Source organism: Bos javanicus, chromosome 16 (assembly GCF_032452875.1).
Source record: "Bos javanicus breed banteng chromosome 16, ARS-OSU_banteng_1.0, whole genome shotgun sequence".
In the NCBI taxonomy this organism is placed as follows: domain Eukaryota; kingdom Metazoa; phylum Chordata; class Mammalia; order Artiodactyla; family Bovidae; genus Bos; species Bos javanicus.
Window position 1 is genome coordinate 13,757,075 of NC_083883.1, and position 13,633 is coordinate 13,770,707.

At 36.4% G+C, this 13,633-nt stretch overlaps 1 protein-coding gene across 2 annotated transcripts in view; it reads right to left on the minus strand.

The window, feature by feature from the left end:
• Positions 1–2,489: 2,489 nt before the first annotated feature.
• Positions 2,490–13,633, minus strand: part of RGS18 (regulator of G protein signaling 18) — a 31,798-nt gene continuing 20,654 nt past the window's right edge. For both annotated transcript variants that reach the window (XM_061382182.1, XM_061382183.1), the window contains 2 exons: positions 8,837–9,003; positions 2,490–4,191 (listed from right to left, as the gene is read on the minus strand). In XM_061382182.1, coding sequence (XP_061238166.1) covers positions 3,934–4,191; positions 8,837–9,003 — 425 coding nt within the window. In that variant the 3' untranslated portion in view covers positions 2,490–3,933. The remainder of the gene's footprint in view (positions 4,192–8,836; positions 9,004–13,633) is intronic.

The window sequence follows — 13,633 nt, forward strand, 5'->3', positions numbered from 1 at the left end:
TTGAAAGGACCTTTCTTGATCAGTAAGGCAAAAACAAAAAAATGAAATTAACAACCAAAAAGCCTAAATTAAAATGTGTTTATATATTGTGTATGTTTTGGTTAGTTTTGCCTTTATAAGCAAGCAAAGTTTTTGCAAGTTAATGGTTCTATTTTTCTCTAAAATGAAATTAGTTACTTAACTCCTAGCTTCAAAAGAAAAGTGATACCTGTATCATCATTTACAAATGGATTTGCGATTTGAGATTAATATGAAGGGTTGTTTGTAAACAAACATGGCTTTCAGTTGCATATTATAGAATGTAGACTTTATCAGAAAACATCCCAGGAAGAAAGTTTCTTTCTTTCTCCCTTTCACTCTTTCTGTTTGATTCACCTCTGAGTGTTCAACAGATAACAGTATCAATCAAATACACAGTATTCAATAAATATTTGTTAATTCAGTCACCATGTTACAGAAAATGGATTTGTATATGTTATCTTAAACTTTATTTTCATTGTTGAAAAAACCTCAGGTGATATAGATGAATGAGTTTGTTAAATTAACAAGGGGTTTGGGTTTTGTTTTCATTTTTAAAGAGATGATAATTAAAGAGCAAGGCAATTAAATATAAGGTCTCTTCATATGACACAGTGAAAATAACTTTAATGTGTTTAAATTTAGCTAATGCTATAGTTAAGTCTGCAAGCATTTCAAGGGTCATGTATCTTCAATAAACTTTGTTCCTTTTTTTGCTCATAAAGAATGACTATACTGAACATAACCAAATAGTCAAGCTTTGTTTTCAGCTTTTTCTTTTAAAACAAAAATTTGTTTTTAATATTCCAATATTTTTCATTTAGCTAAAAGTCATTATTTACTTTTATTTGCAGTGAACAATTATAAGATTTTGTGAGAGCAATAGCTGTCCCTATATTTTATTCTGAAAATCTCATTTTTCTCAAAGGATGTTTGTTTGATTTGTAATCTAGACATTACTAGAAATTTTATATTATAATTAAAATGTGGTACTTAAATACAGGGAATTCTTTTCATAATCCTGCCCATGCACTAAAATAAATTAATCTATATTTGGCACTTTATAAATATTTTAAAATTTAATCATCTTAAGAACACTGTAAATGTTTTATTCCAATATTACAGATGAGAAATTGAAGTTAACATTTAAGTAACTTTGCCAGCGTGTTGCTCTTGAAAAGTGGCAGAGCCAGGAATTAAATAAAAATATGCCACATTGTAAAGATTTTACCTTTTGCTGAAATACTGTATTACTTTTCTCATAATGCTTCCTGTTGCTTATATTTGATTCCAAGGCCGTTTACTGATCTATTATGTACAAAATGTGACAGTCTGGTTTGACTTTTGTCTCTGTGCTTCATGACACCTCAAGACATCTAATTCAACTCGTCTCTCTTTGAAGTCAAATTGCTTCTTTGACCACCCCCCCCTTTTTTTCCTACTGGCCATAAAACAAAAATTTAAGTTATATTTCCTGTGATTTTTTTTCTTTTCACTATACTTCTAATTTTTTTAACAAAATTGTTTCTTATTCTTAGGCCAATATCCCATCTTAACTTTTAGTCTGAAATTTTCCTTCACTGACCACAATTATGTGCCTCTTTTTTAAATTTGTGTGTCAACCAAGAGGTGCTTTGAAGAATATCAGGTCAATAAATGAATAGAATCCTTAAATGTGAGGACCATAAGGAAGATCAGAAATCCTGAATCCTTATCTTGAAGAAATGTGTGGAATAAAGATACTTAGAAGTTAAATGAACATCTGAGGATCAGGCATCTGATTAGGGAGCTCAGATATTAAGACTCTTGGGTTTTCGTTATATATTTCTGCAATTCCTTCAGCCAACTTTCAGTACTGTCTGCATGTTTTTTACTTGGCTTCTACAACTGCTTATTTTGTTTCCTTTATTTGGCTCTTTGTCCCCCCATATACACCCATTCCTTGAAGTCAGGGCTTGGCTTCATTAAAAAGTCCTGGTATGATTTTGAAGGATCTCATGGAGTATTTCATAATTTATATGATATCAGATGCTTCTGAAGAGCATTTCAAATGAAAAAGCTACATATTAGCTATTTGTGGTCCTTGAACAATGCTGTTAATATCAACCCATAGTTTTTTTCTTATGAGATCAGAAAGCCTGTATACAGTCTTAAATCTATGCGTAAAGTAATCAAACTCTTTGAAAAGAGACTGCTGTAAACAAAGAAAATATCAATCAACCACAGAAAAAATAGGAAAATAATTTTCTTAGTTGATCTTTGAAATGCATAATGCCTTGTTTTCATATTCACAATACTGGGAGTTGATATTAGCATTAAGATCAGTGACAAAACACCTCAATTAATAATTTCTACTCCAGTATCATTCTAAAATAAGAAAATATGCCTTTGTCTAATTTGATGACAGGAAGGATAATCAATAATCAGTGAGAGCATTTAGTGACCAAATAAACATTAACTGGACCAGTGAAGAAATTAAAAAATATTTATTTCTATAGGTGATATCGGAGAAGGCAATGGCACCCCACTCCAGTACTTTTGCCTGGAGAATCCCATGGACGGAGGAGCCTGGTAGGCTGCAGTCCATGGGGTCACTAGCGTCGGACACGACTGAGCGACTTCACTTTGACTTTTCACTTTCATGCATTGGAGAAGGAAATGGCAACCCACTCCAGTGTTCTTGCCTGGAGAATCCCAGGGACGGGAAAGCCTGGTGGGCTGCCGTCTATGGGGTCGCAGAGTCGGACACGACTGAAGTGACTTAGCAGCAGCAACAGCATAGGTGATATACAGATTTACATTCTACAGTTCAACTAAAATAACATTTGCCAAAACCAAATGTATGGCATCTTTAAATACCAACATTTACAGACCATGCAAAACACATTTATAGGAAGAGAAATATGTAACAATTAGCATCATCTTATTTGAGTAATATAGTATTAAATTATTCAGTGAGATAAGATTTGGAATAAGAACATGATCAGTGGAAGAACACTTTCTGAATATAAGCCAATGTAGCAGATGCCTGAGTTCCCAGGGCCTTGGACTCCTTGCTTTTTTATTTCTTCTCATTCCAAAAATGAAGGCTCACTCAGGGGATAAACCTCTTTTGGTCATTATTGAAATGACGGACTACCCACTGTTGTAGTGGCAAATTCCCCCCACAGATGAGAAGATGCTCCTCCCTGGAGCCATTGCATCATCTGGTCATGTTTCTGTGACCAGCAGTGGTGGCTCTGTGTGACTGGGTGAGTTTATGCTCACTTTGGAAGAAGCCCAAATGTGGATCACATTATCAGTGATCAACCTAGGTTACGTACGATCTGGAAGTTCTGTAGAGATGAATGTATCCTCCCAAAAGTTTCTGGTGCTGGTTTATAACTAGAGGTGATAGATTGCTATTCAAGAGCCAGGGTTAGTAAACCAAGAACAAATGGTCATCCTCTCTCATTATGAGAACTGGATTGCTGCTATACTTTCTATAATCAAGCCATAGAGAACTTTCATCATTATAGAAAATGTCCAAATACATGTCTATCTGAGCATTGTACAGTCTGCATCTAGAAAAAAATTTCAAACTAGATAATTGGCCAATCTGTTGACAATTTTGCAAAAGCTTAACCTTTACTTAACTTTACAATCTTGTACAACACTGTTTTTATTTCCTTACTGCCTTTTAATTAAGGAGCTTTCTGACTATGAATGAAATGAAGTCAAATGGAAGCTTTTACAGAATATCTTGGCAGATACATTAGGTATTGTTAGACAAATAACAGTTTTGATTTGCATTTTTAAAATCATTTCAAATGACACACTTATTTTAAAAGATGTACCCATTTGTTAACATAAACATGCTGTATCTTAGAAGCAAATGAACAAGCTTACGAATAAAATGAGCAAAAATAATTTTCTTTATAACCAAATGGCAACATCTGACTTTGCATCCTGGAATTCATTGTAGGTAAATGAACGCGATCGTCTTCTCAGATTTGTTGGTCTCTGTGATCTTCCTTTTGTCAAGTCTAAATAGATGTCAGATTTCAGAAAACGCATGTAACTGTCTTGTTCCATGAGCTGATATACTCTGCTTTGGGCAACATCAAAACTCTGGAGGGTGGGTTGGGTGATGCTCTTGGAGATGATTTCTTTGGTGTGAAAATCAAGGTTAACCTGGATAATAATAACAACAAAACGGTAATTATAGTCAGTCTCCTTAAGTAAACACCTTGAGAAACAAAAGTACAGGACTGATTCCAGGTCAGAGGGGGCAAACTGCGCTTGGATGCCAGGTGAGTTTCCTGTTGTGGGCCTAGGGATCCAGTGATTCATTCTGGGCTGTCATTTCATCTGGCTCTTCTCTTCCTGTGAGCCTGTTCTTTCTGTCTCTGCTAGCATCATGGCCCATTGAACTGGTACATACCCGAGAGATCATTAGATTCAACTCATTTTCAAAATGGAAACTAAACTTTGTAGAAATTAAATTATTTTGTGTGAAGTTTAACAGTGTGTTTAGGACATATTTGGGATTTCAACGTGAAGCTTTTGTTATATTTCAATGCTTTTTTCATTTTATTATACACCTATAAGTATATGTGTGTTGAAAATGCCTATCTTTTTTTAAAGTTTTATTTTATTTAACTTTACAATATTGTATTGGTTTTGCCATATATCAAAATGAATCTGCAACAGGTATACATGTGCTCCCCATCCTGAACCCTCCTCCTTCCTCCCTCCCCATACCATCCGTCTGGGTCGTCCCAGTGCACCAGCCCTAAGCATCCAGTATCGTGCATCGAACCTGGACTGGCGACTCGTTTCATATATGATATTATACATATTTCAATGCCATTCTCCCAAATCATCCCACCCTCTCCCTCTCCCACTGAGTCCAAAGGACTGTTCTATACATCAGGGTCTCTTTTGCTGTCTTGTATACAGGGTTATTGTTACCATCTTTCTAAATTCCATATATATGCGTTAGTATACTGTATTGGTGTTTTTCTTTCTGGCTTACTTCACTCTGTATAATAGGCTCCAGTTTCATCCACCTCATTAGAACTGATTCAAATGTATTCTTTTTCATGGCTGAGTAATACTCCATTATGTATATGTACCACAGCTTTCTTTATCCATTCATTTGCTGATGGGCATCTAGGTTGCTTCCATGTCCTGGCTATTATAAACAGTGCTGTGATGAACACTGGGGTACACGTGTCTCTTTCCTTCTGGTTTCCTCAGTGTGTATGCCCAGCAGTGGGATTGCTGGATCATAAGGCAGTTCTATTTCCAGTTTTTTAAGGAATCTCCACACTGTTCTCCATAGTGGCTGTACTAGTTTGCATTCCCACCAACAGTGGAAGAGGGTTCCATTTTCTCCACACCCTCTCCAGCATTTATTGCTTGTAGACTTGGATTGCAGCCATTCTGACTGGCATGAAATGGTACCTCATAATGGTTTTAATTTGCATTTCTCTGATAATGAGTGATGTTGAGCATCTTTTCATGTGTTTATTAGCCATCTGTATGTCTTTGGAGAAATGTCTATTTAGTTCTTTGTCCCATTTTTTGATTGGGTCATTTATTGTTCTGGAGTTGAGCTGTAGGAGTTGCTGGTATATTTTTGAGATTAGTTGTTTGTCTGTTGCTTCATTTGCTATTATTTTCTCCCATTCTGAAGGCTGTCTTTTCACCTTGCTTATAGTTTCCTTTGTTGTGCAGAAGCTTTTAAGTTTAATTAGGTCCCATTTGTTTATTTTTGCTTTTATTTCCAATATTCTGGGAGGTGGGTCATAGAGGATCCTGCTGTGATGTATGTCAGAGAGTGTTTTGCCTATGTTCTCCTCTAGGAGTTTTATAGTTTCTGGTCTTACGTTGAGATCTTTAATCCATTTTGAGTTTATTTTTGTGTATGGTGTTAGAAAGTGTTCTAGTTTCATTCTTTTACAAGTGGTTGACCAGTTTTCCCAGCACCACTTGTTAAAGAGATTGTCTTTAATCCATTGTATATTCTTGCCTCCTTTGTCAAAGATAAGGTGTCCATAGGTGCGTGGATTTATCTCTGGGCTTTCTATTTTGTTCCATTGATCTATATTTCTGTCTTTGTGCCAGGACCATACTGTCTTGATGACTGTGGCTTTGTAGTAGAGCCTGAAGTCAGGCAGGTTGATTCCTCCCGTTCCATTCTTCTTTCTCAAGATCGCTTTGGCTATTTGAGGTTTTTTGTATTTCCATACAAATTGTGAAATTATTTGTTCTAGCTCTGTGAAGAATACTGTTGGTAGCTTGATAGGGATTGCATTGAATCTATAAATTGCTTTGGGTAGTATAACTCATTTTCACTATATTTATTCTTCCAATCCATGAACATGGTATATTTCTCCATCTATTAGTGTCCTCTTTGATTTCTTTCACCAGTGTTTTATAGTTTTCTATATATAGGTCTTTAGTTTCTTTAGGTAGATATATTCCTAAGTATTTTATTCTTTTCATTGCAATGGTGAATGGAATTGTTTCCTTAATTTCTCTTTCTAGTTTCTCATTATTAGTGTATAGGAATGCAAGGGATTTCTGTGTGTTGATTTTATATCCTGCAACTTTACTATAGTCATTGATTAGTTCTAGTAATTTTCTGGTGGAGTCTTTAGGGTTTTCTATGTAGAGGATCATGTCATCTGCAAACAGTGAGAGTTTTACTTCCTCCTTTCCAATTTGAATTCCTTTTATTTATTTTTCTGCTCTGATTGCTGTGGCCAAAACTTCCAAATCTATGTTGAATAGTAATGGTGAAAGTGGGCACCCTTGTCTTGTTCCTGACTTCAGAGGAAATGCTTTCAATTTTTCGCCATTGAGGATAATGTTTGCTGTGGGTTTATCATATATAGTTTTTATTATGTTGAGGTATGTTCCTTCTATTCCTGATTTCTGGAGAGTTTTTATCATAAATGGATGTTGAATTTTGTCAAAGGCTTTCTCTGCATCTATTAAGATAATCATATGGTTTTTATTTTTCAATTTAATGTGGTGTATTACATTGATTGATTTGCAGATATTGAAGAATCCTTGCCTGTCTTTTAAAGGCATAAAATCTTTAAGGTTTTTTATCAAAGCACTGATGACATATTTGGTGGTAAATTTTTAGTTTTCAGGTAGGTTTCTTCCTTTTGCTTGATGGGTAACAGCACATAACCAGCTGCCTTTGTTTGCATGTATGCATGCTCAGTCACTCAATCCTGTCCCGTTCTTTTAAGACCCCATGGACTGTAGCCTGCCAGGCTCTTCTGCCTATGGGATTTCCCAGGCAAGAATATTGGAGCAGGTTGCCACTTCCTCCTCCAAGGGATCTTCTGAACCCAGGGATCAAACTTGAGTGTCTTGCATCTTCTGCATTGGCAGCAGATTCTTTACCACTGTGCCACCTGGGAAGCCCTGCTTTTGTTTACCTGTGTATAAGTCTGGCCTTGGGTAAAACAGGATAATACATTGAAATACAAAACAGAGTGACATACACTGAAACTAGGAAAATAAGTGTTGTTTCATGCAAAATGATATCTACACAGGCAATGCTACTTTGTGAACAATATCAATTTATAGTCAAACAGAAATCTTAGCAGTGACAGACTACAAGTTCTCTTTCAGTGCAAAGACTCTATTTATTGAGCACATACTAGAAATATAGAACCTCTAATTCATAATCAAGGATAATCAAGTAATACTTGCTAGTTTATTAGCTATTTTAGTAATTCTTTCATACAGTTACCTCATACAGTTACCTCATTTGAGCTTGCAATCAAAAAAAGAAAAAAATCACAATTGCTTTTTCAATTGAATTCATCACCGCATTAGGTTTAGCTTATCTTTCTATTATGAAATTTTCTTTTCATTTATCTTAAGGTATGGGGATGATAATTATGGGGCAACTTAAACTTTGTACAGGTAGGTGAGCTAACATTAAAATGGTATATGATACCTGCTTCTTGATTTCTCTTATCTTCACCACATGTAAAAATGTTTAGTTTCTACAAGAGGTTACTTGTGCTGTGATTAATATTATAAACGAATGAATCTTAATGTTGCAATTAATTATATTCACTCAGTCTAGAATAAAAATATCTCAAGGAGTAATGTCTATTATACCTTTCCTTCCATGGCAATATCTTTATTTTTATTTTTTAATTGTCTTATAATGCATTCTGTTTGTATGTAGAAACCTATATACAAGCATATCTCAGAGATGTTTCAGGTTCCCTTCCAGATTACCTCAATAAAGAGAATATCTCAGTAAAGCAAGTCACACAACTTTTTGGTTTCCCAGTGCATAAAAAAGTTATGTTTACGTGATAGTCTAAATGTGCAGTAGAATTATGACTGAAAATACAATCTACATACCTTAATTAAAAATGCCTTATTTCTAAAAAAAGGCTAACCATCATCTGAGCCTTCAGTAAGTCGTAGTAGTAATATCAAGGAATACTTATCACAAATTGCCATAATAAGCATAATGATGCAAAAGCAAGAAATATTGCAAAAATTATCAAAATGTGACACAGAGACAGGAGATGAGCCAATACTGTTGGAAAAATGGCACTGATAGATATGCTCAAGGCAGGGCTGTCACAAACCTTTAATTTAGCACAGTATCTGCAAAATGCAGTAAAAGTGAAGGGCAATAAAATGAGGTAGGCTTATAAAGAGACACCATTTTTGTTTCAACAAAATTCTGACCTTTCTGGTAGAATGTACAGCAATACTGATTTGATGAAGTCATATTTTCTCAAAAAATTTTCAAACAAATGTACAGTTTTACAATCATCTTTACCTCTTGTGGGGCATCATTCTGTATAAATTTCTCATATATTGCTTTTGCTTTACGGATTATTTGTTGAGGGTCTTTGCTTTTCTTGAAATCTTCACAGGCTATCCAAAATTCAATGTTTTCCTCACTGAATTCAGTTTTAAGAAATCTGGTAAAAGTCTCCAGTCCATCTACCAAGAAAAGATGTGACATATTTTAACTATAAGATATTCATTTTGAGAAAACATGTTACTTTATATTAAAGTTTAACCATGAATGTTAGCAGAAGAGGTGTGCTGTCTTCTCTCTGATTCAGGGCAGTAGCACACATCTTGGTCTTCCCTGGTGGCTCAAAGAATCTGTCTGCAATGCAGAAGACCTGGTTTTGATCCCTGGGTCAGGAAGATCCCCTAGAGAAGGGAATGGCTACCCATTCCAATATTCTTGTCTGGAGAATTCCATGGATAGAGAAACCTGTAGGATCTACGGGGTCACAAAGAGTAGGACAAGACTGAGTGACTAACACTTTCACTTTCTTCATTACACACATCTTGTACAGTATATATGAGAGTTGTTGTTCAGTTGTTCAGTCATGACTGACTGTTTGAGACCCCATGGACTGCAGCATGCCAGGCTTCCCTGTCCTTCACTATCTCTCAGAGTTTGCTCAAACTCATGTCCATTGAGTCAATGATGCCATCCAACTATCTCATCCTCTGTCTCCCCTTTTCCTCCTGCCCTCAATCTTTCCCAGCATCAGAGTCTTTTCAAATGATAGACCATGTATCAATTAGCTGATTTCTTTACAACTATGAAAAAGAAGTACCATTTCTGTTGAAATAAGACCAGTATCGTACTTAGACATGAGAAACAGGGACCTTTGAGCTTTCCTGGTGGCTCAGTGGTAAAGAATTGACCTGCCAATGTAGGAGATATGGGTTGAATCCCTGGATAGGGAAAATTCCCTGGAGAAGGAAATGACCATCCACTCCAGTATTCTTGCCTGGGGAACCAATGGACAGAGGAGTTTGGTGGGCTACGGCCCATGGGCTTGCAAAGACTCAGACATGACTGAGCACGCACACATGCTGACTCTCTCAGCCATACCTCTGCCTGGGCTGTGTGTGGTAGGGTTAGTCTACATAGCCAAGGAGCCATTCCAGCTGGAGACCATCACAACTTCTGCACTATGCTTCTTAAATTCAGGGCCTTAGAATTATCTGTAAAAAGACTTGTGTTTCCAAGATTTACATAGATCTCTTTGCCAAGTTCACCCACAAAAGGCACCTGATCCAGTGGAATGCACACTCCAAGGCTTGGGTGTGGACAGGACTTGAATTTGCATGCTGGGGTGTTCACCCAAATGTGATAGGAGGCATCTCACAGTGTGGCACCAAACCATGGGTGGAAAGTGGAAGAAGGCAGGCCATGCTATTTGGTAGAACTGGGAAGAGTATGAGAATCTTAAAATTAAACTGCCAAATATCAAAACAGAAGCATAGGATATCTTTTTTTTAAAGGTTTATTAGCCTGATCTATAATGGTTAAGAATCTAGAAATATAGTATTGGACCTCCATTTTCACTTTTGTCCTGTGCCCCATGAATGTTAGGGGCAAGTATCAAGTCTTATGGAAGACTGCTAGGGTTCAAGTTCTTGTTCAGCTAGTGACTATGTGATGTTGTCTTGTGGCTCAGCTGGTAAAGAATCCACCCGCAATGTGGGAGACCTGGGTTCGATCCCTGGGTTGGGAAGATCCCCTGGAGAAGGAAAAGGTTACCCACTCCAGTATTCTGGCCTGGAGAATCCCATGGACTACAATCCATGGGGTTGTAAAGAGTTGGACATGACTGAGCAACTATCTTATGCATGTTGCATGAATTGGTTTTTCTTTCTGTACCTTGGTTTCTCAGTATTAAAATGAAGATAATGATAGCATCTACCTGATAGAGCTGTTTAGAGAATTAAATGTGACAAAATATACAAAGTGTGGTTAAAACAGAAACTGGTACATAGTAAATATGAGTTTTGATAGTGATTATGATGATGGTATTGATGATCTTGATGATTAAAATATTTGTAAAGCTCAATTAAGTAAAACTTCATAGCTAAAGCTGTGGCAGACTCAGAATTCAACATTAAGACAGCCTGACTTTAAAATTAGTTCTCTTTCAATTATTTATAATATTCTAGTCTTTTTGACTTACAGGTATTTTTTACATTTAACTTCTTTGAAAAAATTATACATTTACATGTAGTCATAGGAGATAAAAGAGCTCATGTACCTTTTACCCAGTTTCCACCAATATAACATTTTATAAAACTGTAGTAAAATATAACAAATAGGATAATGATACTGATATAGTTAAGATACAGAATATTTCCATGATTGAAAGGATATCTCATGTTGCTTCTTTACTGTTACAGTCACATTTTCTCCATATCCAACCCCGCCTTAAACTTTAGGAATCAATAATCTGTTCTCCATTGTAATAATTTGGTCAATTCACAAATATGAATCATGTAGTATATATTGCTTGGGGTGGCTTTTTTCATCTACCATGACTCTCTGGAGATACATCAATATATCAATAATTTCCAACTTTTCATTGCTGTGTTGTATTCCATGATGTAGATTTGTTTAATCATTACCACTGAACCATTAAAGGCTTTCCTGGTGGCTCAGATAGTAAAGAATCTGCCTGCAGTGCAGGAGACCTGGGTTATATCCCTGGATTGGAAAGATCCCCTAGAGAAAGGAATGACTGCCCTCTCCAGTATTCTTGCCTGGAGAATTCCGTGGACAGAGGAGCTTGGCAGGCTATACAGTCCATGGGGTCACAAAGAGTCGGACACGACTGAGCGACTGTTACTTTCACTTCCACCTTTCATTGAAGGTTTTAGGGAGCTATTATCAATAAGGTTGCTGTTAACATATATGTACACATCTTTTAATATAGACATGTTAAGATTTTATTTCTCTGGGATAAGAGAAGTGAAGCTGTTCATTCATATAGTATTGAAACAGAGAAAAGGGCATTCATTGCAAGAGCATTAATAAAAGGTAAAAATGTTCCTTTTAGATTTTTCAGATAAATTCTCTCAGTGAAATTCACATTTGAGTTGGATACAAATGATTCTTAGTGATCTTTCTTTAGATTTGTTCTCCACTCATTCAGTTACTGTCATGTCTGTCTCTTTGCAACCCCATGGACTACCGCTCGCCAGGCTTCCCTGTCCTTCACTCCCTGAGTTTGCTTAAACTCGTGTCTGTTGAGTCGATGATGCCATCCAACTGTCTCATCCTCTGTCGTCCCTTCTCCTCCTATCTGCAATGTTTCCCAGCATCAGGGTCTCTTCCAATGAGTCAGCTCTTCACTTCAGGTAGCCAAAGTATTGGAGCTTCCGCATCAGTCCTTCCAGTGAATATTCAGGGTTGATTTTCTTTAGGATTGACTGATTTGATCTCCTTGCTGTCCAAGGGACTCTCAAGTGTCTTATCCAGCACCACAATTTGAAAGCATCAATTCTTCAGTGCTCAGACTAGTGATCCAACTCTCATGTGCTTGTGGCTTATTTCTCTTTCTGCTCTTACAGGTGAGTTATTACAAAAGGAAATTGCACAAGGCATGAGCTCTGTCTGGATTTCTCACTTGGCAGCATTTGATAATAACAATATCCTCCTTTTTGAAATATTCTTCTTCCTAGGATTCTAGGACAGCATACCTCCTAGTTTATACCATCCAATCACTTTAATGTAATTGTCTGCTCTGGCTTAACATTGTTTGTTCCCTGGTTAAATGTGATGTTCACAGGGATTCTTTATAGTCATCTCCTTTTGTCCCCTCTTTCCATTTCTATTTCCCTTTTCTTAGTCTATTCTCCTGTATCTTCCTCTTATAACATTTTCCCTGAAACTCCTTTCCCTCTTACCTTCTTCTGTATTTTATGCATATTGCTGGCACCTACAGGCAAGATAAGGTGTTACAAATAATCTTGGAAAACAATAAAGTTTTTTTTAGTTAAATTTAATTTTAATTAGATCAAAATAAGAATTTTAATCTCATCATATGAAATCATTAAAAGAATTTTTTCTCTTAACCTCAGCTTTTCTCCAGCTACTGATCTATATCTTTCCCCTTGCAAATACAGTCTTTTGAGTAAGCTTTGTACAGTTGATCTCTTAATCTCCTCCACTCATTTACTTCCCTAGACACTAAAGTGTGGTTTCTACTCAATGCTTGATTTAAATAATTTTTACCAAAATGACTTACTGTTATATTTACTGGAAAAGTTTCTTTCCAATCCATATATTACTTCATCTATGTCAGCAGACAAAGATATGTTTATAATTTTTCTGTGGCACTTAACACTTTTGAGTTTCTTCTTTTTCCTCTGACTATTGCTTTTCTTCAGAGTCATTTGGACAGCAAGGAGATCAAACCAGTTATGAGCTACGTTAGTCATGATCCTAAAGGAAATCAACCCTGAATATTCACCAGAAGGACTGATGCTGAAGCTGAAGCTCCAATACCTTAGCCACCTGATTCGAAGAGCTGACTCTTTGGAAAAGACCCTGAGGCTGGGAAAGACTGAGGGCAGGAGGAGAAGAGGATGACAGAGAATGAGATGGTTGGATAGCATCCTTAACTCAATAGACATGAGTTTAAGCAAACTCTGGGAGAGAGTGAAGGACAGGGAAGCCTGCTGTGCTTCAGTCCATGGGGTTGCAGAACTGAACAACAACAATTGCTTTTCTGAATACTTCTCAATTTATCCTTCTTCATTCTTCCCTTTAACTCTGTTTCCAGGACAATTATTT